We start from the raw sequence: 27,887 nt of genomic DNA, 5'->3' as shown, positions 1-27,887 counted from the left end.
GGTCGTTTATGGTTCCATATAAATGTTTGAAGTGTTTGTTCTATGTCTGTGAAATATGCCATTGGTACTTTAATAGGTATTGCATTGAATCTGTAAATTGCTTTGGGTAGTATAGACATTTTGATTATGTTAATTCTTCCAATCCATGAGCACGATATATGTTTCCATTTGTTTGTGTCTTCCTTGATTTCTTTCTTCAGTGTTGTGTAGTTTTCTGCATATAGGTCTTTTACCTCCTTGGTTAGGTTTATTCCCAGATATTTTATTTTTGTTTTGCTATATCAAATGGGATTTTTTTTCTTGATTTCTGCTTCTGCTGATTCACTGTTAGTAATCAAAAATACCTTTGATTTCTGGATATTGACTTTGTAACCCGCTGTTTTGCCAAATTCATTTATTAGGTTGAGCACTTTTGGGGTAGAGTCTATAGGATTTTCCATGTACACTATCATGTCATCAGCAAACAGTGACAGTTTTGTTTCCTCCTTTCGGATTTGGATACCTTTTATTTCCTTTTCTTGTCTGATCCTGTGGCTAAAACTTCCAATACTATATTGAATAGCAGTGGTGAAAGTGAACAACCTTGTCTTGTTCCTGATCTTAGTGGAAAAGCTTTTAGTTTTTGCCCATTGAGTATGATGTTGGCTGTAGGTCTCTCATATATGGCCTTTATTATCTTGAGGAGTGCTCCTACTATTCCCACTTTGCTGAGTGCCTTTATCATAAATGGGTGTTGTATCTTATCAAAAGCTTTTTCCATGTCTATTGATATGATCATGTGGTTTTTGTCTTTGCTTTTGTTTATGTGATGTATTACATTTACTGATTTGCGAATATTGAACCATTCTTGCATCCCTGGGATGAATCCCACTTGGTCATGGTGTGTGATCTTTTTGATCTATTGTTGGATGCTATTTGCCAATATTTTGTCGAGGATTTTAGCGTCTATGTTCAGCAGTGATATTGGCCTGAAGTTTTCTTTCTTTGTTGTGTCTCTATCTGGCTTTGGAATTAGGATGGTGCTGTCTTCATAAAAAGAGTTCGGGAGTTTTCCATCATTTTGGATTTTTTGGAATAGTCTGTGAAGAATAGGGGTTAGCTCTTCCTTAAATTCTTTGTAGAATTCTCCTGTGAAACCTTCTGGTCCAGGGCTTTTGTGTGATGGTAGTTTTTTGATTACTGCTTCAATTTCATCTGCTGTTATTATTGTTCTGTTCAGATTTTCTCCTTCTTTTTCATTGAGCTTTGGAAGATTATATTTTTCTAGAAATGTGTCCATTCCACCTAGGTTTTCAAATTTCTTGGCATACAGTTCTGAATAGTAATTTCTTATAATCCCTTCTATTTCTGTGGTATCAGTTGTAATCGCTCCTCTTTCATTTCTGATTGTGTTTATTTGTGTCCTCTCCCTTCTTTTCTTGATGAGCCTAGTTAAAGGCTTGTGTATTTTGTTTATCTTTTCAAAAAACCAACTCCTGGATTCATTGATGCTTAGAATTGTGCTTTTAGTCCCTATGTCATTTAATTCTGCTCTGATCTTGGTTATTTCCTTCCTTCTACTTGCTCTGGGCTGTCTTTGTTGCTGTTCCTTGAGTTCTTGCAGGTATAGGGTTAGGTTGGTTGTTTGAAATGTTTTTACCTTCTTTATGTAAGCCTGTATTGCTATGAACTTCCCTCTGAGGACTGCCTTCACTGTGCCCTATAAGTTTTGGGTTGTGGTGAGTTCATTTTCATTTGTTTCCAGAAACTTTTTTATTTCTTCCCTAATTTCATTCTTGACCCATTTGTTGTTTAATAGCATACCATTCAGTCTCCATGATTTTGGGTATTTGGGTTGGTTTCCAGTTTCAGTCCCTTGTGGTTAGAGAAAATGCTTGGTGTGATTTCAATTTTCTTGAATTTGTTGAGGCTCATTTTGTATCCTATCATGTGGTCTATCTTTGACAATATTCCGTGTGCATTTGAAAAGAATGTGTATTTAGCTTCTTTGGGATGAAGGGCCCTATATATATCAATCAAGTCCATTTCATCTAGGGTGTTGTTTAGTGCAGCTATATTTTTGTTGATATTTTGTTTGGAAGATCTGCCCATTTTTGACAGTGGGGTGTTAAAATCCCCTACTATAATTGTGTTGCTGTCAATATCTTTCTTAAAGTCTTCTAGGATTTTTCTTATATATTTGGGTGCTCCTGTGTTGGGTGCGTATATATTTATGATGTTAATGTCTTCTTGGTGGAGTCTTCCCTTGAGTATTATGAAGTGACCTTCTGGGTCTCTCTTTATGGCTCTTTTTTTGAAGTCTGTTTTGTCTGATATGAGAATTGCTACCCCGGCTTTTTTTTTCCTGTCCATTTGCTTGGAAAATTTGTTTCTAGGTTTTGACTTTTAGTCTGTGATGGTCTTTTGTCCTGAGGTGTGTCTCTTGTAGGCAGCATATGTGTGGGTCATGCTTTCTTATCCATTCAGCTATTCTATGTCTTTTCATTGGAGCGTTTAATCCATTTACGTTTAAGGTTATTATTGATGGGTACTTATTCACTGCCATTTTTGTACCTATGTTTCTCTCTGTCTCTCTCTTTTCCTTCCTTTCCTTAAAGCAGTCCTTTTAGTAGAGCTGGTTTGGTGGAGGCATATTCTTTTAGACTTCTTTTGTCTTGGAAGCTCTTTATTTGGCCTTCTATCTTGATTGAGAGCCTTTCTGGGTACAGTAGCCTTGGTTGTAGGCCTCTGGTTCTCATTACTTGGAATATTTCTTGCCATTCTCTTCTTGCTTGGAGTGTTTCCATTGAGAAGTCAGTAGCTAACCTTATTGGGGCTCCCTTGTATGTTACTTCCTTTTTCTCCCTTGCTGCCTTTAAGATTCTCTCTTTGTCTTGGAATTTTGCCATTTTAATGATGATGTGTCTTGAAGTGGGCCTCTTTGGGTTCCTCTTGATTGGGACTCTCTGTGATTCCTGGATTTGTGTGACTTTTTCTCTCATCAAATTAGGGAAATTTTCCATCATTACTCTTTCAAATAGGTTTTCTATCTCTTCTTCTTCTTCTTCTTCTTCCTTCTTCTTCCTTCTTCTTCCTTATTCCTTCTTCTTCCTTCTTCCTTCTTCTCCTTCATTTTTCTCCTTCTTCCTTCTTCTCCTTCTTCCTTCCTTCTTCTTCTTCTTCAACAATTTGAATTTTAATTTTTAGAGAGAGAAAGGGAGGGAGAAAGAGAGGGAGAGAAACATCGATATGTCATTGCCTCTCACATGGCCCCCACTGGGGGACTTGGCCTGCAACCCTGGCATGTGCCCTTCATGGGAATCAAACTGGTGACCCTTTGGTTCGGAGGCCACCACTCAACCACTGAGCCACACCAGCCAGGGCTGTTCTTCTTCTCCTTCTGGTATTCCTATTATTCATATATTATTATTTTCCATATTGTCTTGCATTTCTCTTAATCCCTCTTCATTCTTTCTGAGCCTCTTTTCCTTTTCTTGTTCTTTCTGAGAGTTTCTTTTTACTTTGTCCTTCAACTCGCTGATCCAATCTTCTGCTTCATTGATCCTGCTTTTCATTCCTTCTACTGTGTTTTCGGTTCAGAAATTGTATTCTTCATTTCCTCTTGTCCTTTGCTGATAGTTTCTATTTCCTTTTTCGTGTTGATATAGTTTGTGGTGAGTTCATTGTAGCTCCCCTGTAGTTTCTGGTAGCTCATTATGAGCTCTTTAAATTTCCTGATAACCAGTGCTTTGAATTCATTATCTGATAGTTGACTTGCCTCTATTTCATCTAACATTCTTTCTGAGACTTCCACCTTATCTTTCATTTGGGGATTGTTTCTTTGTCTTCCCATTGTTTGTGAGACTCTTCTTGTTATCCTCAGCTTCTTAAAGTGATCTGTTCTGACTTCCTGGGTTTATGGTGTGAACTTCTGTGGTAGAATACCTGTGAAATTCAGTGGTGCAGTCTCCTGCAGGTATCTTGATGTTCACTTCCACCTACTCCTGTGTGTGTGTGTGTGTGTGTGTGTGTGTGTGTGATCAGTTGGAGGGGGAGGCAAATGGTTTATGACAGCAGAAGAATATTTTATGATATTTACAATCACAGCCGGTTGAAAAGAGATAGAAGATCTTTAGGCTATATATAGTGTTAACCGTAATCTTCGATCCAACTTGCTACTTTTAAGAAGGGATGGACAAAAGATAAGTCTCTTGTTGGGAAGCAAAAGCTTGTGAGTTGGATCTAGAAAGCAGAGAGGTTGTGGGCAGTCAGATTTTGAGGCAAGTTGAGAGTAAAGAATAGTAACTAGGTGCAGCATGTGAGCAAATAGATTTAATCACTACAGTAATAGAATTCAGGAACCTGTAAAGTGGGCTAAGATCCAAGAGATGTGTTGTGAAGTATTTACAGTTATATAGAACAGCTATTATTTACAGTAATATTAGAGGAACAATCATATGACAGACTCTACGTGATCTGTCTGAATAGGTGGTATAGAGCTTTGGATAGTGTGCCAAAGGAAAACAAGTGGCGTGAAGTATAGAAAATTAGCAATACACTGTGGAGGAAAGAACAGGAGAAACCTGTTAAATAATACAATATAACCAGCAAAGACTAAGAAGCCTATACAGAAAGAGGAGGAATACAAAGATACTATTAAAATATAAAAGAAGTGAGAAAAATGAAAAAATAATAATACAACTATGCAGCAACTTGATGCTTCTCTGCTATAGCAAAGTGAAATTTGTCTCTGTGTCTCTATTGTTGAGATGCCCCCTCTTTGGCTCCCACTCTGGTCCTTTTGCAGTTCCCAGTTGTTTGTGTCTCTTGTGGGTAAAAGGAAACAAAGCAACAAATAAGCCAACAAACAAAAAAAAAAGGCAGAAGGGAGGAAAAGGTGATAAGTTTGGGAAGAAAAGAAGAAGGACTAAAATAGGAAAAAAGAAAGGAGAGGAACAAAGTATTGAAAGATAAAGCAATAATAAAATTTAAAAAACAATAAGATTACTTAAAAAAAAAAGTTACTGGGGGAAAAAAAAAAACCTTCCCTTGTTGGTTTCAAAAGATGGTTTCAAACCACTTTCCTAGCTGGTTTTTCTGGTTGCAGCAGGACCTCTCTGCGGACTGGGGTACAGGCACACGTGTACCAGCCAGGCTACCAGAATGGGGTGCGGGCGCCCGCACATCCAACAGGCTGCCTGGGCCCCTTGGGATCTGTCATGGTCCTTCCCAGTTCTGTGGCGGGACTCAAGTGCTTCCACCCCTCATCTGGATGGCTGCTGGGCTGGGTGGGAAGCAAGGGAAGCTGCCGTCACAGGAGAACACCTCAGTCCACTTTCCAATAAAAGCTCCAGAAAGGCTGCCTCTCAGCCCAGCCCAATCCCCAGCCAGACTGGTGACAACAGTGCGTCTCTCAATTCTCCCTGGCTGGTGACAACAGAGTCCACAGTTGAACATGGCCCTTTGTGCTTGTTACCCTCTCTGTAAACTTAAGCAGACAGGTGTCTACCCGGTGTTGCCCAGCCTTACTTAGATGGGGAGGGAGGGAGCCAGCTCTCTCCCAAGGACCCTGCAGCAGGCCCAAGGCTCCCAAAGAGTCTGCTGTAGACCTGCGGGGTCCTGGGCTTCTGAAGAGTCCTCCGTGGCAGACGCGCGCGCGCGCGTGTGTGTGTGTGTGTGTGTGTGTTCCCCGCCCCCACGAGCAGGTCCCAAACCACATCCTCTGGACCCAGACCACAGGGGGGGCACAGAGGCAGTTAGGCGCTGGCCAAGGGCACCAGCCCCGCCCCCACCGCTTTTGTCTTTACTCACGTCCTGGAGACCCCTCTGGTCCATCCATCACAAGCTCTGGTCTCTTATTTTCATAAAAGCTGGGGAACTGTTGGTTGATTGCGCTGTTCCTCAGTAGATGTGCCAGGATTTTCTCCCATGTGTACAGGAAATGGAATCTGCTCCATCCTACTCCATCGCCATCTTCCTTCCCCTCCAAATCCTTTTTTATTGTTCATTTCTCCCTCCTTTACTTTCAAATATTAGTAATTTCTTCCCTCTTTTCTTCATTATCTTATATAGATGTTTACCAATTTTATTCATCTTGTCAAAGAAGCAGCTTTAAAATTTTTTTCTTCCGTTGACCTTGCACAATCATACTGATTTCTAGCTTTTATTAATTCTTTTAGTTTACTTACTTTGGGTCTAATTTACTCTTTTTTATTATTTCCTAAAGTAGATGCTTACATTATTGATTATAGAGCTCTTTTTTTCTAATATATTTGTTTAATGGCCTAAAATTCCCTGTAGGCACCACTTTTGCTGCCTCTGACAAAGTTTGATTACGATATATTTTTACTTTTTTGGTTCAAAATAATTTTGTTTCTCCAGAGACTTTTTTCTTTGATCCTATATGTTATTTAGAGATGTATTGTTGAACTCCACATATTTGGGCATTCCCAATTATCTTTGATACTGATTTTTAGCTTAATTTCTTTGTAGCCAGAGAGCATATTTTATATGATTTCTATGTTTTCATATTTGTGAAAGTGTATTTTATGTCTCAGGATCTTTTCTGTCTTGGTAAATGTTCCATGTGAACTTGAGAATGTATATTCTGCTGTTGTTATGTGAAATATTTCACAGATTATAATTAAGCTCAGTTTCATAGTGCTGCCCAGTTCCACTCTGTTCTTCCTGATTTTCTGCTGCCGGAGTTTATGATTCATGATAAGGGGTTGTTGAAGTGTTTAGTCACAGTGATAGATTCATCTCTTTCTCCTGCATTCTGGACCTACAATGTGTCTCCTGTCATTAATTTTAGGAAATTTCAGTGATTATTACTCTACTTACCTCCTTTCTTTCTCTTTCTTTTTTTTCCCAGGTACTCCCATTGTGTGTATTTCTTTTTTTTTAAGTATTTTGTATTGATTATGCTATTAGTTTTCCCAATTTTCCCCTTTATCCTCCCTCCACCCTGCCCCCCCAACCCTCCAGCATTCTCCCCCTTAGTTCATGTCCACAGGTTGTACATATAAGTTCTTTGAGTCCTCTGTTTCCTATGCCATTTTTTCTCTCTCCCCATCTATTTTATGCCTACTAATTATGCTTCTTCTTCCCTGTACCTTTTCCTCCCTATTTCTCCCTTTCTCCACCCCACCACTGACCTCCCTCTGTGTGATGTCCTTTTCTCTGGTTCTACTCCTGTTCCAGTTGTTTGCTTAGTTTTTGTTTTCATTGTTTTTCTTTTAGGTTCATTTGTTGATAGTTATGAGTTTGTTGTCATTTTATTGTTCATATTTTTATCTTCTTCAATTTCTTAGATAAGTCCTTTTAACATTTCATATAATAAGGGCTTGGTGATGATGACTTCCTTTAACTTGACCTTATCTGGGAAGCACTTTACCTGCCCTTCCATTCTAAATGAAAACTTTGCTGGATAGAATAATCTTGGATGTAGGTCCTTGCCTTTCATGACTTGGAATACTTTTTTCCAGCCCCTCTTGCCCTTAAGGTTTCTTCTGAGAAATCAGCTGTTAGCCTTATGGGAACTCCTTTGTAGGTAACTGTCTCCTTAACTCTTGCTACTTTAAGGATTTTCTTTTTGTCTTTAATCTTGGGAAACTTAATGAAGATGTGCCTTGGTATGTTCCTCTTTGGGGTCCAACTTCTTTTGGGACTCTCTGGACTTCCTGGACTTCCTGGAAGTCTATTTGCCAGATTGGGGAAATTTTCCTTCATTATTTGTTCAAATAAGTTTTCAGTTTTGGCTGCTGTTCTCCTTTTGGCACCCCTATGATTCAGATATTGGAACGTTTCAGGTTGTCCCGGAGAATCCTCAGCCTCTCTTCGTTTTTTCTGGATTCTCGTTTCTCTGTTCTGATTCAGTTGGATGTTTATTTCTTCCTTATGTTCCAAATTGTTGCTTTGAATCCTGGTTTCCTTCTTGTCACTGTTGGTTCCCTAAATATTTTGCTTTATTTCATTTTGGGTATCTTTCATGTGTTCTTTCATTTTTCGACCAAGCTCAATCAGTTCTGTGAGCATTTTGATTACCAGGGCTTTAAATTCTCCATCAGTTAGGTTGGCATGTCCTCATCACTTAGTTCTAAGGTCTTGCTGTGTACTTTCATTTGGGCCATATTTCTTTGTCTTGGCACACCTGATCAATGGTAAGTTGTAAGGGGTGGGGCCTCAGGTATTCACCCTGGCAGGGCAACCCTCTTTGCTGTACTGCCTGTGTGGGAGGGGCCAGAGAGGGAACAGTGTAGCTTGCCTGCTCATCTCTAGCACATTTTCCAACAGACTTTCCAGTCAGACTGGAAGTATCTCTCACTGCCGAAACCCCAACCTGTAGCCCACAGTCAGCTCTGAGCCTCAGTTTTCCCCTTAAGTCAGCCCCTCCCATCACAGCACTGCCCAGCTCGGCAGTCAGGCCCACCCCCCAGCCACCTGCCATGGTTCTTCTGAGTCCGCCCCCTCGGTCAGCCTTACTCGTCTGGTTGTTCTGGTTGATTTTTTCTTTAATTGCTTGGTTGTCAGAGTTCCATGCAGTTTGGTTTCCTGGCGATTTTGGTTGTTTATTGATTTTAAACTGGTTGTTATCCTCCCTCTGATTGTGGGAGGAAGCAAAGGGTTTCTACCTACACCTCCATCTTGGCCAGAACTCCCTATTGTGTGTATTTCAATCCTTGTATTAAGGAAGGTTGTTTTAGGCTCCATGGATATTATGTTCTGTCTTTTTTGTCTTTGCATTTAACTCTGGTGAATTAGAGTTTTTTTAGTACTGTCCTCATTAAGAATGGAATATTTGGGGCATATTTAAAAATACCATCTTTTGTTTTTTTTTTATCTTGGAGATACCACTTCCCTATGACCTCAAGGCTCTGGTGGATCTAAGAAGAGTAGCTCACTTCAAGTTACCTTCTTTCTTTTTTCTTTTCTTTTCTTTTCATTCTTTCTCCTTTTTTTCTTTATGAGATTGAGTATGACAACTTAAGTGCCAGATCAGAAGGTGGCAGGGCAGCCTCTAGACTGACTTGTCAAATAATTTTTTTCTCCTGAAAGTGGAGGATGGAAGTTTGCTGTTCCTTTAGAGGAAAGCCCTGTTCCTTTATGTGTTGTATAATCATAGGCAAATTCATCATCAAATTATGTGGCCTTAAATGAATTCCCATTCAATCTGTAGCTCTTAAACTCTTCCTCAAGGGCAGCCAGTCCCAGAGTACACAGTTAGAGTTTGATTAGATGGAGTTCTCCTGGCTGTTCTCTCACTCTGTTCTAAAATTTGGCTGGAAGCAGCCCTGAGCATGAATACAGGGATTTTGTGGTCTGAATTTTTAAACCTTCTTCCTTCTCTGTGAGCTCTAACTTGCAAATAACCTCCTAGCCCTTACTGAATTGTACAGAAAGGGAAAGGAAGAACTGAGTCTGTGATAAATACTACACAAGTTACAAGCAATGCTTCTGCACAGGCGTAATTACATTGAGCAAGTTGCATCTGATTACTGGTAAAGGCCTGAACTTTAGGACAACATGTCAGCTGGCTTTGTTGAAAGTGGTTTTCACAGACCACCTGGACTCTCATGTTGGGTTATGGGAATAGAAGGAAAGGCTTCCAATTTTTCACTATGTTTTATTTCTGGAAACCTCATACAGAATATAAGTCTCTGCTTCATGGAGTGCTAAAAATGGTGGGTGATAAAGAAGATGAAAATTTTTCTCGGAATTAATTGATGGTCTGAAAATGACCATATTTGTTTCATTTGAATAGCATTTCTGTCATTTCCAAACACTCAAATATAATATGATCATAGTAACAAGGTGTAAGTCATTTCCACATGTTCATTATGTTGTTAAATTGATGAGAAAGTAAGTGTGGACAGAGAGTAAGTTCATGATGATCTGTCATAGAATAAATGTTCAGAGACAAGAGAATCACACATAACTTTTCCTATAAATGGGGTCTGGGCATCCAGTGCTGTCAGTCTCACTCATTGTACATATTTGGACTATTTTTAGGACTCAGTGGCCTTTGAGGATGTGGCTGTGAGCTTCAGTCTGGAGGAGTGGGCTTTGCTGCATCCTGCACAGAAGAAGCTCTACAGAGATGTGATGCAGGAGACTTTGAGGAACCTGGCCTCCGTAGGTAAGGATGACAACAATTCCTTTTGTCAATTAAAGAATAAGTGTTTCTGTAATTGGCACATCCATGAAGTGTGATGCAGAAAAGGAAGGTGTTGGTTAATAACTTGGCGTGACCACACCTTCTCATGGATCTAGAAGCTAATTATTTTTTCATAATAGGAATGCTTTGCACTCATTTTTCTGGGTCTACATTTTAGGAACAAGATGGGAAGAACGTGACATTGAAAAGTATTATAAAAACCAGGGGAGAAAACTAAGGTGAGTTGAGCAATAGAAAGCAATGTCTCCTATGAGAATTCTAGTATGTTATGAAATTTTTATAAGGAGCAAACAAAACTAATAAATCCTGCTTCAAGTGTCTTAGGAAATTTTCTCCAAAAATACTTTCTGGAATGTACTGTGTGTGTTCAGTGTTTACAAAATAGTTCAATTGGAAACAGTATTAACAAACCCTATATATGACTGTCATGGTTTGATTATAGCAAGGGTGAAGTTTTCTTGGAAAACATTCAACATATTTAATTTTGGACAGTTCAAACAAGACAGAATACCTACATTTTTCCTATAAATAATAATAAATAACTATAAAATCATTAATAAAGAATCATTAATACTGTGCTTTTCATTGTTTACAGAAGTCAAGTAGTAGAGAAAGTCTGTGAAAGTAAAGAAGGTAGTCAGTGTGGAGAAAACTTCAGCCATATTTCAAATCTCACCTTGAACAAGGAAACCACTGGAATGAAACTGCATGAATGCCACGTGTGTGGAAAGGTCTTCATGCATCACTCATCCCTCAATAGGCATGTCCAATGTCACACTGGGCACAAAGCATATGAATTCCAGAAGTATGAAGAGAAGCTGTATAAGTGTAAAGAATGTGGTAAAGCCTTCAGTTATCTCCAGCATTTTGAAAAACATGAAAGAAATCACAATGGCGAAAAAACCTATAAACATAAGAAATGTGGGAAAGCCTTCAGTTGTTCATGTTCACTTCGATTACATAAAATAACCCTTACTGGAGAGAAAACCTATGAGTGTAAACAATGTGGTAAATCCTACACATCCTACAATTTCTTACAGAGACACAAAAGGATTCACACAGGAGAGAACCCCTATACATGTAAAATATGTGCTAAAACCTTCCATTGTTTTAGTCGTGTTCAAGCACATGAAAGAACTCACTGTGCAGAGAAACCCTATGAGTGTAAACAATGTGGTAAAGCCCACAGGGATACCAGTTCCTTAAAAATACATGAAAGAATTCACACTGGAGAGAAACCCTATGAATGTAAACAATGTGGAAAAGCCTACAGAGATCCCAGTTCCTTAAAAACTCATGAAAGAATTCACACTGGAGAGAAGCCCTATGAATGTAAAATATGTAACAAAGCATTCACTTATCCAAGTTCTCTTCAAAAACATAGAAGAACACATACCGGAGAGAAACCCTATGCATGTAAAATTTGTGGTAAAACCTTCAGCTCTTCCAGTCAAGTTCGAGTACATGGAAGAACTCACACTGGAGAGAAACCATATGAATGTAAACATTGTGGTAAAGCCTTCAGTTATTCCAGCTATGTTCAAATACATGAAAGAATTCACACTGGAGAAAAACCCTATGGATGTAAAACATGCAGTAAAGCATTCACTTACCCCACTTCTCTTCAAAAACATAAAAGAACACATACTGGAGAGAAACCCTATGAATGTAAACAATGTAATAAATTTTTCAAATTTTATAGTTCCTTACACATACACCAAAAAACACACACAGGAGAGAAACCCTGTGAATGCCAGCAATGCGGTAAAACCTTCAGAGATCACAGTTATCTTCAGAAACATGAAAAGACTCACACAGGAGAGAAACCCCATAAGTGTAAACAATGTGGGAAAGCCTTCAGAGATCACAGTTCTCTTCAAAAACATCAAAGAACTCATACTAGAGAGAAACACTATGACTGTAAGGGACGTGGTAAAGCTTTCAGTTTTCATAAGGATTTCCAGATACATAAATTAACTCACACTGTGGATACACTGTGAATGTCAAACGTGGTAAAACATTCAGGTATCCCAGTGATGTCAGAACACATGAAAGAATTCACACTGGCCAAAAACCCTGTGACTGTCAGCAATGAAGATAAAGTCTATGGAGGTCACAGTCCTTAAAAACGTGTGAGAGAACTCATGCTGGGGGGAAACCTAGGAATGTAAGGAGCATGGGAAAGCCTGCAGTCATGACAGCACCTTTCAGAGAGGTGCAAAAGGACTCAGACTAGAGAAAAGCCCTGTGAATATAAGTAATTTGGGAAAGACTTCAGATAGTGACAAATTTTCAAACCCACAAAAGAAATCAGCCTGGAGAGAAATCATATGTATAAAAATATATAAAGCATTCATTTGTCTTAGTTTTCTTTGGAAACATGAAAGATATGTCACTGGAGAGAAACCTTTTGAATGTAAACAAAGTGGTGAAGCCTACGGAGATCACTCAAAAGAACTCACACTGAGAAAAAACCCATGAATGTAAGAAATAGAGAAAAGTCTTCATTTATCACAACCTTTAGAAGACACCTGACAAGGCACACTGGAGGAAAAAAATGTAGAATGTGGGAAAGGCTTCAGTTATTTCACTTTCTATCAAAAGTATGAAAGGACTCACTAGATAAAACCCCTTGAATGTAAACACAATGGGAAACACTTGAACTGATCCACATTCTTAATGTGAAAACTCCCACAGAAGAAAAATAGAAATATAAGTAACATGAGGAAGCTTGTTGGAAATTAATCTATGTATAAGGTATCAAAATTTTCAATATGAAAGAGCTATAATATTAAAGTTGCAAGTACATTGTGTTTATTAAACATTTTTTAAAGTTATCACTGGAGTATGGATTTCTAATTACTTTCAGAAATGAATATTCAAGTGTGATAATTCTGAGTTTTCTTTCAACAATAGCACATAATAATTAATAGTGTTTTTTTATTTTTTTCCTAGATTTTATTTATTTATCTTTAGAGGGGAAAGGAAGGAGAGAGAGAGAGAGAAATATCAATGTATGGTTGCCTCTGGTGTGTCCCCTGCCAGGAACTGGCCCACAACCCAGGCATGTGCCCTGACTGGGAATTGAACTGCAATCATGTGATTCGCAGGCCTGCGCTCAATGCAGTGAGCTGCACCAGCCAGGGCGTGTTTTTTCTTTAACATTTAATTTCTTACCATTTTGAAGCCTGTTAGATTCATGGGTGAATTGAAGTGTCTTTTTTTTTAATTATATTTTATTGTTTATGCTATTAAAGTGTATTTCTTATATACAGGTAGGTTAAAATTTTTCATGACATTTTATTTGTTCTGTGTTAGGGCATCAGTATGTTTTCAGTTATGTTTGTGATTAAAAGCACATGTGTCTTTTTGTTAAATGAACACCTGTAGGTATTTCATAAAAATAGCTTATTAATGTCTCAGCTGTTGTATGCTAACAAATACTGTGTTTTTCATTTCCTGAAAAATTATGTTAAAATATTCCATTATAATTCCAGATTCTCAAATAAACTTTGTAAATGTCTTCATATAATAATAACTAGGTGTTTTGTCACCAAAAAGGATTCATTCAGGAAAAAGAAAGAGTTGCAACTCAGTGCATCCAGACAGGGCAGGCCATGTGCGCACTCTGGTCTGTGTGCGAAAGTAGAGGAACACTGATGGAAGGTAAGAGGATGTTAAGGGAAGCAAATGTTAGAACCATGCCACTGTAGGGTTCTTGCTATGACACACAGTGCAAGAACTTCCATAAATCCCAATTCCTTCCATAAACTCTACTGACTGACTATGTTATCTCAAAGTTTCAGTTAGCCTTTCTTTATCATAATCACACTTTATGGGTCAGTTTTATCATGTGTGTTCCTGTTCAGGTCATTTTTCCTCAGGCATATTTGGTTTCTTCTTTTAGAGCAGGGGTGTCAAACTCATTTTCACTGGGGCCACACCAGCCTTGCAGTTGCCTTCAAAGGGCTGACTAATTTCAACTCCTTAACTGTTAAGGAGTAGTTACATTTATACAGTCCTAAAGTTATTTCAGCCCTTGGAAGGCAACTACAAGGCTGATGTGGCCCCTAGTGAAAATGAGTTTGGCATCCTTGTTTCGGTTAGAATTTTTGTCACACTGTTACTGAGCAAGGGCTCACTCCTTTACCCAACACACAAAAAAGCCAATAGTATGGCACTGGCTTTTGAGAAAAGAAAAGGCGTTTTGCCCTGGCCAGGTGGGTCCATAGGTTGGTACAGTGCACCAGAAGATTCTGGGTTTGGAGACTTCCACCAAGATGGAGACATAGGTGGAAACACTGTGCCTTCTCCCACAACCAAGTTTGAATACAACAAAGGTTTGGAGAATAAAGACACAGCCAAAGAACAGAAAATTGAATTACACGGAAGTCTGACAACAACGAACCGTTCAACCGGGACGGTAAGAGGGGCAGAGCCAGCAGCGGAGCAGGAGAGATCCCCAGACGTAGGCATGCCAGCAGCCTGGACACAGTCAGGGTGTGGGGCAGACTGACCGCAGTAGCACATTCTCGCACAGTGAGACGGACCGCGCAGGCCCCAGTGGGCGAACCCAGTGGTGGAGGGTGCTGGAGGTGGTGGAGGGTGCATAGGTGGTGGAGGGTGGAGTGGTGACAGCGGCAGCACATTCCTGTGCAGTGGGACGAAACAAGCGGGCCCCAGTAACGGTGACAGCTGCGGCACCTGTGGCGGCGGCGGCAGCAGCGGCGAAAGGCTGCAGTCAAGACCACCATTGCTCTCTTTGGCCCCACCCCCACATATAGCGTCACAACCCAGCGACTGAGTTGCCCTGCTCTGGTGAACACCTAGGGCTCCGATCCTGATACGTAACAGGCACGAACAGCCCAAAAGATGGCGCAAAAAGAACTCAAAGCCCCAGAGCCCATAACTCTAAGCGACCAAGAGATTGCCAGCCTCTCAGATGTACAGTTCAAGACACTTTATCAGGATGCTCACAGAACTGGTTCATTATAGTCACAAATTAGAGGAACATATGAAGGCTAAACTAATTGAAATGAAGGGAAATGCACAGGAAACCAATAGTGATGGAAAGGAAACTGGGACTCAAATCAAAGGAATGGACCAGAAGGAAGAATGAAACATCCAACCAGAAAGGAATGAAGAAATGAGAATTCAAAAACATGAGGAGAGGCTTAGGAACCTCCAGGACATCTTTAAACATTCCAACATCCGAATTATAGGGGTACCAGAAGGGGGAAAGAAACAGCCACGAGTGGAAAACTTATTTGAACAAATAATAAAGGAGAACTTCCCCAGTCTGGCAAAGGAAATAGACTTCCAGGAAATCCAGGAAGCTCAGAGAGTCCCAAAGAAGTTTGACCCAAGAAGGAACACACCAAGGCACATCATAATTACATTAGCCAAGATTAAAACGAAGGAGAGAATCCTGGAAGCAGCAAGAGATAAAGGGACAGTCACCTACAAAGGAGTACCCATCAGACTGTCAGCGGATTTCTCAAAAGAGACCTTACAGGCAAGAAGGGGCTGGAAAGAAGTATTCCAAGTCATGAAACCCAAAGACCTACATCCAAGATTGCTTTATCCAGCAAAGTTTTCATTTAGAATGGAAGGACAGATAAAGTGCTTCTCACATAAGGTCAAGTTCAAGGAGTTCATCATCACCAAGCCCTTATTATATGAAATGCTAAAGGGACTTATATAGGAAAAGGAAGATGAAAAATATTAACAGTGAAAGGACAGCAAACTCACAGTTATTAACAACCACACCTAAAACAAAAGCAAACCAAGAGGACAGCTAGATCAGGAGTGGAACCATAGAAATGAAGAACACATGGAGGGTTAGCAACAGGGGAGTGGGAGGAGGAGAAGGGGGGAGAAGGTACAGAAAATAGCATAGACAGTAGGTAGAAAATGGGGAGGGCAAGAATAGTGGGGGAAATATAGAATCTAAAGAACTTGAGACACGAGGTTATAAACTAAGGGGGGGTAGAATGATGGGGGAGGGAGTGTGTGGGTGGAGGGGAATGAAGGGGGAATAGAACAACTGTAATGGTATAATCAATAAAATATATTTAAAAAATAAAAACATAAATGAACAAAAAAAAGATTCTGGGTTTGGTCCCCAGTCTGGGTACCTATGGGATACAGCCCATCAATGTTTCTTACATTGATGTCTTTCTCCCCCTTCCAGTTAGTCTCTAAAATCAATAAATATATTTTTGCGTGAGGATTTTATTTAATTAATTAAAAGCCAACTGCCCCAAGGGACAGGCCCCGCCTACCCACAGAAGCTGGTTCTGCTCATCCAACTGACCTCCTCCTCCCTGGCTGTCACTCAGAAAAGCAAGAGGAGTGTCCTTGCGAACTGTCCAATCGGGACAGCATCAAGGCAAGCTCTCAAAATCCGCTGGACTCTCCTGGCGCCCCTGTACCGGTGAACTCCTATCACCTGTCTGTAACACTCCGCCTGGACTTGCTCCAGCCCCTGGGCCAAAGAGACAACGGTAGAGGGACCCCAGAAGCCGGGCAGTGGTGAGTTTGGAGACCGGGTTTCTCACGGTGAGGACAGGGGATGGCTGAAACTGGTTGCGGCGAGTCGTGGCCTCTGTAGTCTGCGGATGCGAGTTCCCTCTGGGCTCTGCTGGGACCTGAGTCTGCCGGCACGAAACGTGGGTGCTGGTCCGGCAGCCGGACCCCAGCGTCCCGTCCTGTCACTCCGCGCAACGACTTCGGCTCCGAGGACTCTGGACAGCTCTGCGCCCGAAGCCCCGTGTCTCCGCAGGTGGCGCGCGGTGACCACGGGAGGGTCACCGAGGGAAAGCCTGGCTCGGTGAGCAGGGTTTGTGCGTGTGAGGAGCTGCAGTCTATTGGGTCCCGTCCTTCCTTTAGCCTCAGTGGGACCCGGTTTCTCTTCATTTTTCCAAATGTTTGGGAAACGGGGTCTCAAGTCCACGACCCTGTTCCGCCATCCACTCACCCACCCTGTTTCTTCCTCGGAGGAGGAGCAATATACATTTCTGTATTTCCAGATCCTTCCTCGACTTCCTGAACGCCAATTTGTCATATCTGGTTTACAGCAACCACTATCTAGCATTTATCCACGGAGCCATGAATAAATAAAAAGATTTTTTTCCTCTGAATATTTTACATGAGAGGAAAGCCAAGAACAACCACCTGGAATACCTTATATGAAATCCCCGTTCCTCTCCCCCAGAACTCTCCCTGGACACAGCCATCCTACGGAAAGGCCTTAGGGTGGAGGTCCCTCTTTAGAAACTTGACTGGGTGTTTTGTCTTGTGAGCAGGTCCCCTCCCCGCTTTTGTCACTTGAAAAAACTGGCATATGTTTTGTCTTTCAGTAAAAGTAAACTATATTTCATCAGTAGAGCTTGGAAAACAAAATAGTTACAAACAGGCAAGAAAGGGATTAATTTCAGGAAAAACCTAAATATTTCAGTATTACTTTGCATTTGTAATAAGTTTCTGAGATTTTTTTTGTTTTTGTTTTGTTTTTTTACTTTGGGTATTTTCAAATAAAATTCCAGGTTTAGACTTGTAGAGCAGAAGTGTTAAAGTGTGAGGAATTATTTACAAACCAGTTACTTTTCCTCTAAATAGAAATAACTGACATCGTTTTCTGAAAAAAAAAATACATATTAGGGGTTTTCTAACTGAACTAGTAAAAGATCCTTTCTTCCTTTCTTCCCCCTTAAACACTGGGATCACATGATTTGGGTGGATTGTTCAGTTGTTCGCTATGGAAGGTTCCAAAGCAATTCCAGTAATGCATAGTGAAGGGCAGTGAATCTAATGCACAGGGAAGTACTGGAAGGCTCAGTTCTTCCTGGGGAGCCTCCCTCTGCAGGGGTCCCACCTGCTCACACCCACCAAGGAAGGAGCCTATACACTGAGAGAAGCTGCAGCCCTGGAGAACTGGGTGTGCATGTGCCCATGGGAAGGTGATGCCCCTTCAGAGGTTCTAGTAGTTCACTGGGGCCTGTTTCTAGACGTAGGATGGAGTTTTGCATCCACAATGTGGGTGAATTCAGTGTAATACATGCATATTGAGAAAGTCTATGAAAGTCAGGAGTCTGTGTCCTGGGTTCATGATTGGGGGTTAATTTGGGTCAGAACCTGATACTGAATCCAGCTGAGCATTTCCTCCTGGGGAGCTGAAACCTGATAGAGGGAGCCTTTCCATTCCTGGGAGAGGAAGGTGTCAGAACTCCCACAGTTCACTCCTGGTGCTACACATGTGTCCCTCCCCAGGCACTGTCCATCCAGGGGTTCTGTCTCAACCTGGAGAGTCTAAAAAGTGGAACCTTCTGAAAGGGGCTCTCCTGTCCTGTGGGAAGCAGGCTGCTCATCTGAGCTGATTCCAATACTGCATTTCTTCCCTTTGGATCCTTTATCCACTGGATAATGTAGCCCTTTGACTCCAGTTTCCCTGAGCGCTTTGTAATTTTATTCCATGTTTGTGAAATGACATATTTAGTTTCTTGGGCTTAAAAATGTAAGTTGATGGAAAGATATGATGGTATTGAGTCAGAGTAATTGTAGAACTAAATAGAATTTTTTTTAGGCAAGAAAAGATGTAAGATGAATGTGTTTAAACTCTCAGGTCAGTTTTTTATTTTTACATGAGTGTTTGTATGTTCCTGAAGAACACTGAAATTTAAAAGGCTAAAAGCAATTGAATTTCTATTTTAAGTGATGTGAGGAAAACTTCACTTTTAAAAAATCAAAGTTTATTTGAAGTTCCCTCCAGCCACCTCCAAATACAGAGTTTTGATCACTGCTTCAGCTCCTATTAGTATTTCTCTTTGAAAAGTCTACCACTTTTACGAAACTAAACCCAAATGCCTATTACTTCATAATATTCTACTTATTCCTGAAAATACCTCCATGTGAGATAGGAAGGAAGGATAAACTGGGATGCATCTTAGTTACCAAGATATTTGAAATTTTCATTTTGTATGATTACACTTTTGGAACCCTTAGTGTTTAAAGGAATTAAATCTTAGAATGGTCCCTGGCTGGTGTTGCTCAGTGGCTTGAGTGCTGGCCTGTGAACCAAAGGGTCACTAGTGCAATTCCCAGTCAAGGCACATGCCTGGGTTGCAGGCCATATCCCCAGTAGGGGGCGCATGAGAGGCAACCACACTGTGATGTTTTCCTCTTTCTCCCTCCCTTTCCTTCTCTTAAAAATAAAAATAAATAAATAGTAGAATGAGTTCCCATGTACAAAAGTTAAAGAAAAACTAGTAAATAGTAAAACATAATTATATACATTTCTCTGCTTATTTTAAATAAATCTGTAAGGTAGGAAAAGTCTAACTTAAGAAAACTCACTGCCCACAAATCCTGGTCCCTCCAGTCACCTCCAAATATACAGTTTTGATCATTGCTTGAGCTCCTATTAGTATTTCTCTTTTTTAATTTTTTGCTTATTGATTTAAGAGAAAGTACACACAAAACACCAATTTGTTGCTCCACTAATTCACACATTCATTGGTTGATTCTTATATGTGCCTTTACCAGGGTTCGAACCCACAACCTTGGTGTATCAGCACTATGCTCTAACCAACTGAGCTACCTGACTAGGCCTAGTATTTCTTTATATAAAAAGCCATTGTGAGTGGCTTATTTTTCTTACCCGTGTCTGTCCTTATGATGAGTAGTCAGACCCCGCACTGTTTGGTGTTAGATGACCGCTAAGCTGCCCCCTCCCTCTTCCCTGTATCCACACCTGGACAGGTGGATGAGAAAGCCCGTGCTCCCTCCTCTAGCACTGGCTTCAGTTTCCAACCACACGAGCCCACCTGTGTGCAGAACTCTTGCCCCACCCCCAGCCAGGATGCTTTGCTTGACCAAACCATGTCAGGCTCCTGAATCTGTCAGGCGCTTCCCAGGGCTAGCTTTGCACTTGTTGTAAAATCCAGTTTTAGCAGGAACCCTGTGAGGAAGGCGACCCAGAATCCCCCACCCTCCTATCTGACCAGGTTCCTCCTCCTCCACTGTCAGGTGGTGTCTGGTCACCCTGGCCTGTGTGCACCGAGAATCCTTAGGTCGGCTTAGCCAGAACACACCCCTGGTTCCTTTTTTAGTAACTTTCCATCCCCTGACCCCCACCCTATCCTCTGGCCATGAATTCCCATTTGCCTGTGCTATACTCAGAGCTGAGCCCAGGCTCATTGCTGACCTGTGAAGCCCCATCACAATGGCCTATATACCTCTCACAGTAGTTCTGAATTACCCCTGCTTTACCATCTTTGACCAGTATCATTGAGTATTTTTTCTTTAACACCCCCAGCTACATTAAAATCCCAGACCAGGCTCCTTTTCTTGCTCCCTCAGGCCATTTCAGAGCTGCTGGAGAGAACTACCTCGCCCTCCCTGGAGACCTCAATTTTGAGTCTTAGGTCTTTTCCTACCCCCTCTCTGTATGTGTGAGCCACCTTGCAGCTGACCCTAACAACTGGCACTGTGAGCATGTCCCTATATGACCACCCACCCTCAGGGTCAGTCTTCCCTTGCTCAGACTTGCTCACGGGCTCTGCTTCTGGTGGTGGCCTGCGCCGGGGCTGCTGGGGGCTGGGGAGCTGGTGCTGTGAGCTATGCTGCCCCGGGAGGCCTTGCTGCGCCTGCCACGCCTCAGTTCTAGACCAGAGCTGGCCAGTTTGAGAATTACTAGGCGTATTAAGGATTTTTGCACCTATGTTCATCAGAGATACTAGCCACTGATTTTCTTTTCTTGTGTCTTTGACTTTGGTTATCAGGGTAATGCTGGCCTGGTAAAGTGAGTTTGGAAGTGTTCCCTCCTCTTCAAGTTGTTGGACAAGCTTGAGAAGGATTGGTATTAATTCTTTTTATTTATTTGGTAGAATTCACCGGGAAAGCCATCTGGTCCTAGACTTTTCTTAATTCACCTCCCTTGTTGGGAGGTTTTTAATTACTGATCCAATCTCCTTACCCACTGTTCAGACTTTCTTTGACCAGTTAGTTTTACACCTTCACATTACGTTTGCATCACTAATTAGCAGTCTTTCATTTCAGTTTGAAAGTCCCTGTAGCATTTCTTGTAAGGCACGTGTAGTGATGATGAACTTCCTCGGCTTTTGTTTGCAAAAGCCTTCTTCTTCCTTCATTTCTGAAGGGCAGCTTTGTTGAGTAAAGCATTATTGATTAGTAATTTCATTATTTAAGTACTGCGTATATCATGCCACTCTCTCCTGTCCTCAAGGTTTCTGCTGAGAAATTCATTGATAGTCAAATTGAAGATCTCTTGTAGGTGACCAGTCATTTCCTCCTGCTACTTTCAAAATTCTTTTTGATTTTTGATACTTTAATTAAAATGTTCTGTGTGAAATCTTTTTTGAGTTCAACTCTAGCCAAATGCAGGTCCAGCTCCCCCTGCCATTCCGAAAGCTAATACTCAAGAGAGAAGTATGATGTAAAAGGAAAATAGTTTATTCGGGTGCCAGCTACCTGGAAGATGGGAAACTCTTGTCTCAGAGCCCATCTCCCTGGGAAGATGGGGGACTCATGTCTCAAAGCCCCACCTCCACAACTCAGGGCAGGCAGAGGTTTTCTTTTTTCTTTTTCTTTTTCTTTTTTAAGGTTTTATTTAGCCATGCCAGCCAGAGGTTTTTATAAGGAGGGAGAGGGGAACAGAACAAAGAGATTAAGGGAGAGGATTGAAAAGTTCTCTATGTGCAGACAAGCACAGTCCATTCCAATGAAGCAAGTGATGATCTGGTGTGCGTCATCCTGGGTTAGTCATCCTGGTGCCACTGTTGAAGGTCAGCAGATCCCCTGGATCTGGGATGCCTAAAGGTCGAGTCTGAATCTTTTGAAGTTAGTTCCTAGGATTCTTATGCAAACATGCTTTTTATCTACAAGCTACATATTGGATTCAGCACTTACAGAAACAAAGAATGGTGGGGTGGGTTACAGTTCCCCACTGTTACACAACCTGTTTCAGGATCTCTGAACTTCATGAAGCTAGATGTCCATATCTCTCCCAAGATTTGGGAAGTTTCTAGCCATTATTTCATTAAATAAGATTTCTATCCTTCTCCTCTAGAAGTTCCATAATGTCTGGAAAAAGTCCAGCCATTGTTAATAATGAGAATGGTTTGCACAACATGGCTGTAACCTAACAGCCAAGGAGAGTGGACTGGAATGCACATGTGTGAACAATGACACTTCATTGTACTAGTCTGTGGGGGTGGTAGACATGGTTGAGTGAGACATGGTCATGTAGCTGTCATATTCAAAATGATTGAGGGAGTAGAGCAAAAAATCCACATAAGTTTTGCAATAAGCTTGAACGTTCTTCTGTGGAAACTATTTGAATGATTCAGAAGGATTTCTGGGACAATACAATGAGTGCAGCTCATAAAAGTGTGGCACAAATGCTTCAAGGATGGTCAAGAATCTGTCAAAAGTGATCCACATTCTGGAAGGCCTGCAACAAGCAGGACACCTGAGAATGTTGAACATGTACAGTCTGCAACCAACAAAGATTAGCGATTGACAGTGCGAGAACTAGAAACTGACCTGGGGATTCAAAAAACTACGTTGTCCAAGATTTTGACACAGGACCTTGGTATGAAACGTGTTGTGGCAAATTTCATTCTGTGGCTTCTGCTACCAGACTGGAAGAAACATCATGCTGCAGTTGCTAATGACTTGATTCAAACCGTTACCAATGAACCCGATTTCCTCAAAGTGATAACCAGAGGTGAATCATGGGTCTACAGCCTAGATCTAGAAACAAGGGCCCAGCTGTCCCAGTGGAAGTCACCTTGTTCTCCAAAACTGAAGAAAGTACAGCAAAGTAGCAACAAGATCAAAGCAAGACCACGTCAACTGTGTTTTTTGATTGGGAAGGTGTTGTCCATCACAAATATGCCCCTCCAAGCCAAACAATAAGGAGTACTACCTCAGTGTTCTTCATCAGTTGAGCGATGCAACACAATGATAACAGCCGAAGCTGTGGGCAGTGGTGATTGGCAGCTTCATCACAGCAATGCATCCACTCATGTATCATATCAGTTTTTTGGCAAAACATCAAATCACTCAGGTGACTCAGCCTCCCTACAACCCAGATTTGATGCCCTGTAACTTTCGGCTTTTCCCAAAACTAAAATCACCTTTGAAAGGGAAGAGATTTCAGACCATTGATGATATTCAGGAAAATATGACAGGGCAGCTGATGGCAATTTCAACAAAGGATTTTGCAGAGTGTTTTTAACAGTAGAAGAGACGCTGGGAGAACTGTGTGAGGTCCCACAGTACCTACCATATTTGAGGGGGGCTACAAGACCCACTTCCCTGCCCCCCAAATTTGGGAGGAAATGAGGGGTGTGTCTTATAGTCCAAATGTAGCTTAACTGGCTTGCTGTGGTTGGGGGGGCAGTGGAGTAGGGTCACAGGTTGTTAAATATTTTACCACATTTTTGCTTCAATTTTTTTTCCTATTTTCTTCCTCTAAAACCTAGGTGTGTCTTATAGTCCGGTGCATCTTATAGTCCTAAAAATACCGTACTTTGAAGGGGACTGAGGCATCACTGTCCTGTGTACGTTTCTTATATCTCCTTCAGTAAATGGCTACTTTTTATATTACATGGCTAGATACTTTCTGGAAAGTATTCTTTTGCTGGTATCCTCAAAGCTTTCTTTCTTTTTTTCTTTTTTTCTCCTCTTTGAGTAATTTCAAAAGACCAGTCTTCAAGTACACAGATTCTTCTGATTCATCCAGTCTTAAAATTCTCTTACATTTTTCATTATATTCTTCAGCTTCAGAATTGTTTGGTTCTTTGTGATTTCTGTCTACCTGTTGAGTTTATTTTCTTGATTTCATTGTGTTGAGTATCTGTGTTCTTATAAAGGCCTCTGAGCTTCCTTTGAACAAGTAATTGTAATTTTTGTCAGGTGATTTGTAGATCTCCATTTTTATGGAATGGGTTACTAGAAAATCATTGTTTTCCTTTACTGATGTCATTTTTCGTGCGTGTAGGGGGAGGGTGTTCCTTGAAGCCTTGCATTGCTGTGTTCACATTTGAAGAAGTAGTCACGCCCCATACTCTTGCCTGGTTTGGGGAAACAGCTTTACCAGTCAGCCCCAGAGGGATTCTGAGGCTCTGTCAGAACTTTTCTATGGATACACTCACCTCACCCAGCTTGTTTCCTCCTTAGGGGGAATTCTTAAGATTGTATGCCTTCCCTGGATCCTTTAAAGCCATTCCCGGTGCTGAGAGCCTCAGTTTGGTTCTCACAAGGGTAGTCCCCTGCAATGCTCAAGTTCGTGTGTCTTTTCCCAGTTCCACAAGCTGAGCCCATTGAATGTGTGTGCTAATAAGACACTAGATGTTTGCACTTGCTGTCTGGGGAAGGCACATGGAGGTGGGAGGGTGGGAGTGAGGTGCAGTGCTTTGGGCATGCCCATAGGACAGTTGGGGGTTTGCACAAGCATCACATCCAGAGTGGCTGAAATGCAAACCTCCTGGTGGGGTAGCCAACTATTAGTTGGGGTGCAGCCATTTGTTAAGTTCTGAACCCTGATTGTTGTGTGTCCTTGTAACTCTTTCCTGACCCCAGCTTTCCAGCCCCTCAGCAGTACTAATTTCCTTCAGCATTCTTAGTGAGATGGGAAATTGGTGAGCCCCCTGGGCACTGTCCCACGCCACTGAGGAAGCCATGAGATCAGTCACCTCACTGTCACTTTCCCCCTGGGAAGAATATCTAGCCAAGGGGGTCTCAGCAGTGAGCTTTTGGGAGGGTGTTGCATGTAAAGTGAAACTGCTCTTCTTACCCGTGTCATAGTGTGTATTCTCAGACTTTATGTTCCAGCGGTGTGCAGGGACTGCTCCACTGGACCCCCAGACTTCCACAAAGGTGCACTCATCCTTGGCTGGTTGTCAGAATTAGTGCACTGTGGGAGATGTTGATAAAACAAAACTCCTATTCTATTGGTTTGTTGCTGTCATTCTTATTGACTCATGTTATTTAGAAGTGTTTTTAATCTTCTAGTATTTGAGGGGTTTCCAAATATTGTCTTTGTTATTTCTAGAGAAGTGCCACTGTACGTCATACCTTTGCCATCTATTATTTTCACCAAGCAGTGTTCTTTCAGTTTTGCCTCCTTTGATCTTTCACCAAGTGGATATCAATGGAGTTTCTTGAAGACGTGTTCCGGTGACTACTTTGCCCACTATGTTTCACACATTCTGGCATCTGAGGCTGGGGGTCTGGTCCAGGACTGTGGGTTTCAAACCTCCCACCAGAACTAAGTGCCCCTGAGACCGCAGGATTCTTCAAAGTACCCAGATGAGTGGGGGTGGGGGACAGAAGGGCAGGCGTCTCCCCGCTGGAAATGGACCACGATCAAAATGGAGCCAGAGTCATCATTACAAATGGACTGGTTACTTTTAAGTGTCTCTTTGTGAAGAAGGGTCACAGTTCCGTGAGTGGCCTGACTGCCTCATGATTAAAGCACGGACTCCAACCCACTGCTAAGACGAGGTCCCTCAAAGACGCTGTCCCTCAGAGATGAGACCTCTGGCCTGTAGTCGCTTTGGCAGGAGAGGGCGGGATCTTGGGGGCTGTCCAATCAGGGAAGTCGCCGGTAACGTACATAAGGGCGTCGCTCTGATGACGGTGTGGACTGAGTGTTGAGCGCTTCTCTCCGCATCCGTGCTTGTAATCTTTCTCCCTGCCTGCAAAGGCCTGGGGTATCTACGCCACATCATTGTCACTGTGGCCTGTACTTGCCGCAAGAGTCATAGGGTGGACGACCGGGAACCGCGCATGTTAAGAAATGGTGAGTGTGGGCCGTGGGTCAGAAGACAGGGAGGAAGTGTTGGTGGAACAGCGTGCCTGGACCCGGTCTCCTGGGGGACGCTCCAGAGTTTTGGGACACGAGTCCGCCAGGGACACGCGCGGCACGCAGCATGGGGGCTCGGCCGACAGCCGGAACCCCCAGGTGTTTCCTCCAGTCACGGTGCGGCTGCATTTCCTCCCCGCCGCCCCCACCTCAAGAATGTTTGGTGACCATGGGGAGGGTCATCAGACTTTCCGGGGTTCCTAGTGAGAAGAGCTGGGGTCTGTGGAATCCTCAGCCCCTCCTTTCACCCCAAGGGGACCCGTTTTTCCTGAGTTTTGCAAATGTTTGGGTAGCGGAGTCTCAAAGTCCCACGCCTTGACCCCCCCGCCACACACACCCAGACGTTCCTGGGACTGGCAGTAAATTTCTGTTTCCAGATCTTTTCCTGCATTCCTGAACGCCATCTTCCCCTCTCTTGTTCACAGCATGATTAACTGTTTGTCTTCCGTGGTGCATTTCACACTACACAGTATTTTATTTACCGTTTCTCCACACAGCCATGGATGGTTCTCTTTTTACAGATTTACTTTTTCCCCTATGGATGTTTTATGTAAAAGGAAAGCCAAGAATAACTGCCTAGAACTCTGTTGTGTAAAAAACCTTGTGCCTCACCCCTGGGCACACACATGCTGTGGGGGCCCATGTTTGGAAACTTTCCTGGGTGATCTGCCCGTTCATTCCACTTCCAGGCCAAGCGCTGCCTGTCTCCGAGTTTGTGGGGTTTTTTTCACTTTAATCCTCCATCATTCAATAAGTATAAGTGTGTTTAAGAAAAAGTATAAAATATTTCCAAGAAAGAGGTGAATTTCAGAAAAAATTAAAAATTCCATCACATCTATTTAACACTTTTGTTTCTGTTTTTCTTCCATGAGCGAGTGTAGAAACATTCTGAGATCGGTTCTTTTGGTTGATTTTAAAGGCAACATGAGGGCTTAGACTCACAAGACCTAGAAGTGTGTTTGATATAATCATTCTCCAAACAGTTGCCATGGAAATTAATAATTCACGTTTATTCTCTGAAAGGAATAAATATTTGTATATTTCTTGTTGAACCACAAAAATTCCTTACCCTTTTCCCCCATCCTTTACATGTAAACACTGGATTTGAGTGGTTTTACTAGATTGCTCAAACACTGGGAGTGGCTTGCCTCAGGCGTCGTCCTGTACAACTTAAGGTTTCGGATTTGATCTCTGGTTCAGGCACATACAGGAGGCAATTAATTGTTTCTCGTATTGACTTCATCCCCCCGCCCCATCTTCCTCTCTCTCTCAAATCAATAAATATCCTCTGATAAGGATTAAAAAGAGGGGAAAAAATCAGTGGTGGGTGGTCCAGAGCAACTGTGTCAAAGCAGAAGCCTCAGGTCAGTGTCTCCAAGCTAAGGCCTCCTTGAGCCTGCACAGGGAAGTACTGGAAGGCCCAATGGTTCTCCCTGGGGAGCCTCCCCTTGCTGGTGTCCTCACTGCTCTTACTCACCCCAGAAGGAGCCTGCACACTGAGAGAAGCTACAGCCCTGGGACGTGGGAGCAGAGGGTGATGTCCTTTCTAAATCTGTAGCTGTGATTTCCTTGGGCCTGTTTCTGGATATAGACTTGAGCAGTGTAGGTGCACTCAGAGGAATCTGTGTACATTGAGAGAGTCTGTGAACGTCAGTTCTGTCTTCTAGACAAGGGTTTATAAATTTGGGAGTTTTTGGTGGGGGCGGTGAGAACCTTAAATTGAATCTGGCTAAGAGTTTCCTCACTTAGGAGAATTAAAGCCTCAGAGAGGAAGCCTTTCCATCATCGCCTCAGGAGATGGGCGTGTGGAGCTCCCAGAGATCATTTCTGTGGGTGCTC

At 42.1% G+C, this 27,887-nt stretch overlaps 1 protein-coding gene across 4 annotated transcripts in view; it reads left to right on the top strand.

Annotated features, from left to right (window-relative positions):
* The window catches only part of LOC118984146 (zinc finger protein 791-like), a 54,756-nt gene that overhangs the window by 16,487 nt on the left and 10,382 nt on the right, over positions 1-27,887 (top strand). For 2 of the 4 annotated variants that reach the window (XM_037041925.1, XM_037041923.1), the window contains exon 1: positions 25,831-25,985. In XM_037041925.1, coding sequence (XP_036897820.1) covers positions 25,983-25,985 — 3 coding nt within the window. In that variant the 5' untranslated portion in view covers positions 25,831-25,982. Of the gene's footprint in view, positions 1-9,990; positions 10,118-10,313; positions 10,375-10,751; positions 12,239-25,830; positions 25,986-27,887 lie in introns of those variants that run through there. The other 2 variants (XM_037041927.1, XM_037041924.1) reach the window with 2 other exon arrangements.

The sequence above is a fragment of the Sturnira hondurensis genome, unplaced genomic scaffold (assembly GCF_014824575.4).
Source record: "Sturnira hondurensis isolate 20B ecotype Veracruz unplaced genomic scaffold, ASM1482457v3 Scaffold0003213, whole genome shotgun sequence".
Lineage (NCBI taxonomy): Eukaryota > Metazoa > Chordata > Mammalia > Chiroptera > Phyllostomidae > Sturnira > Sturnira hondurensis.
Note: the sequence above shows the minus strand (reverse complement) of the source record. Positions and strands in the feature narration are given on the sequence as shown.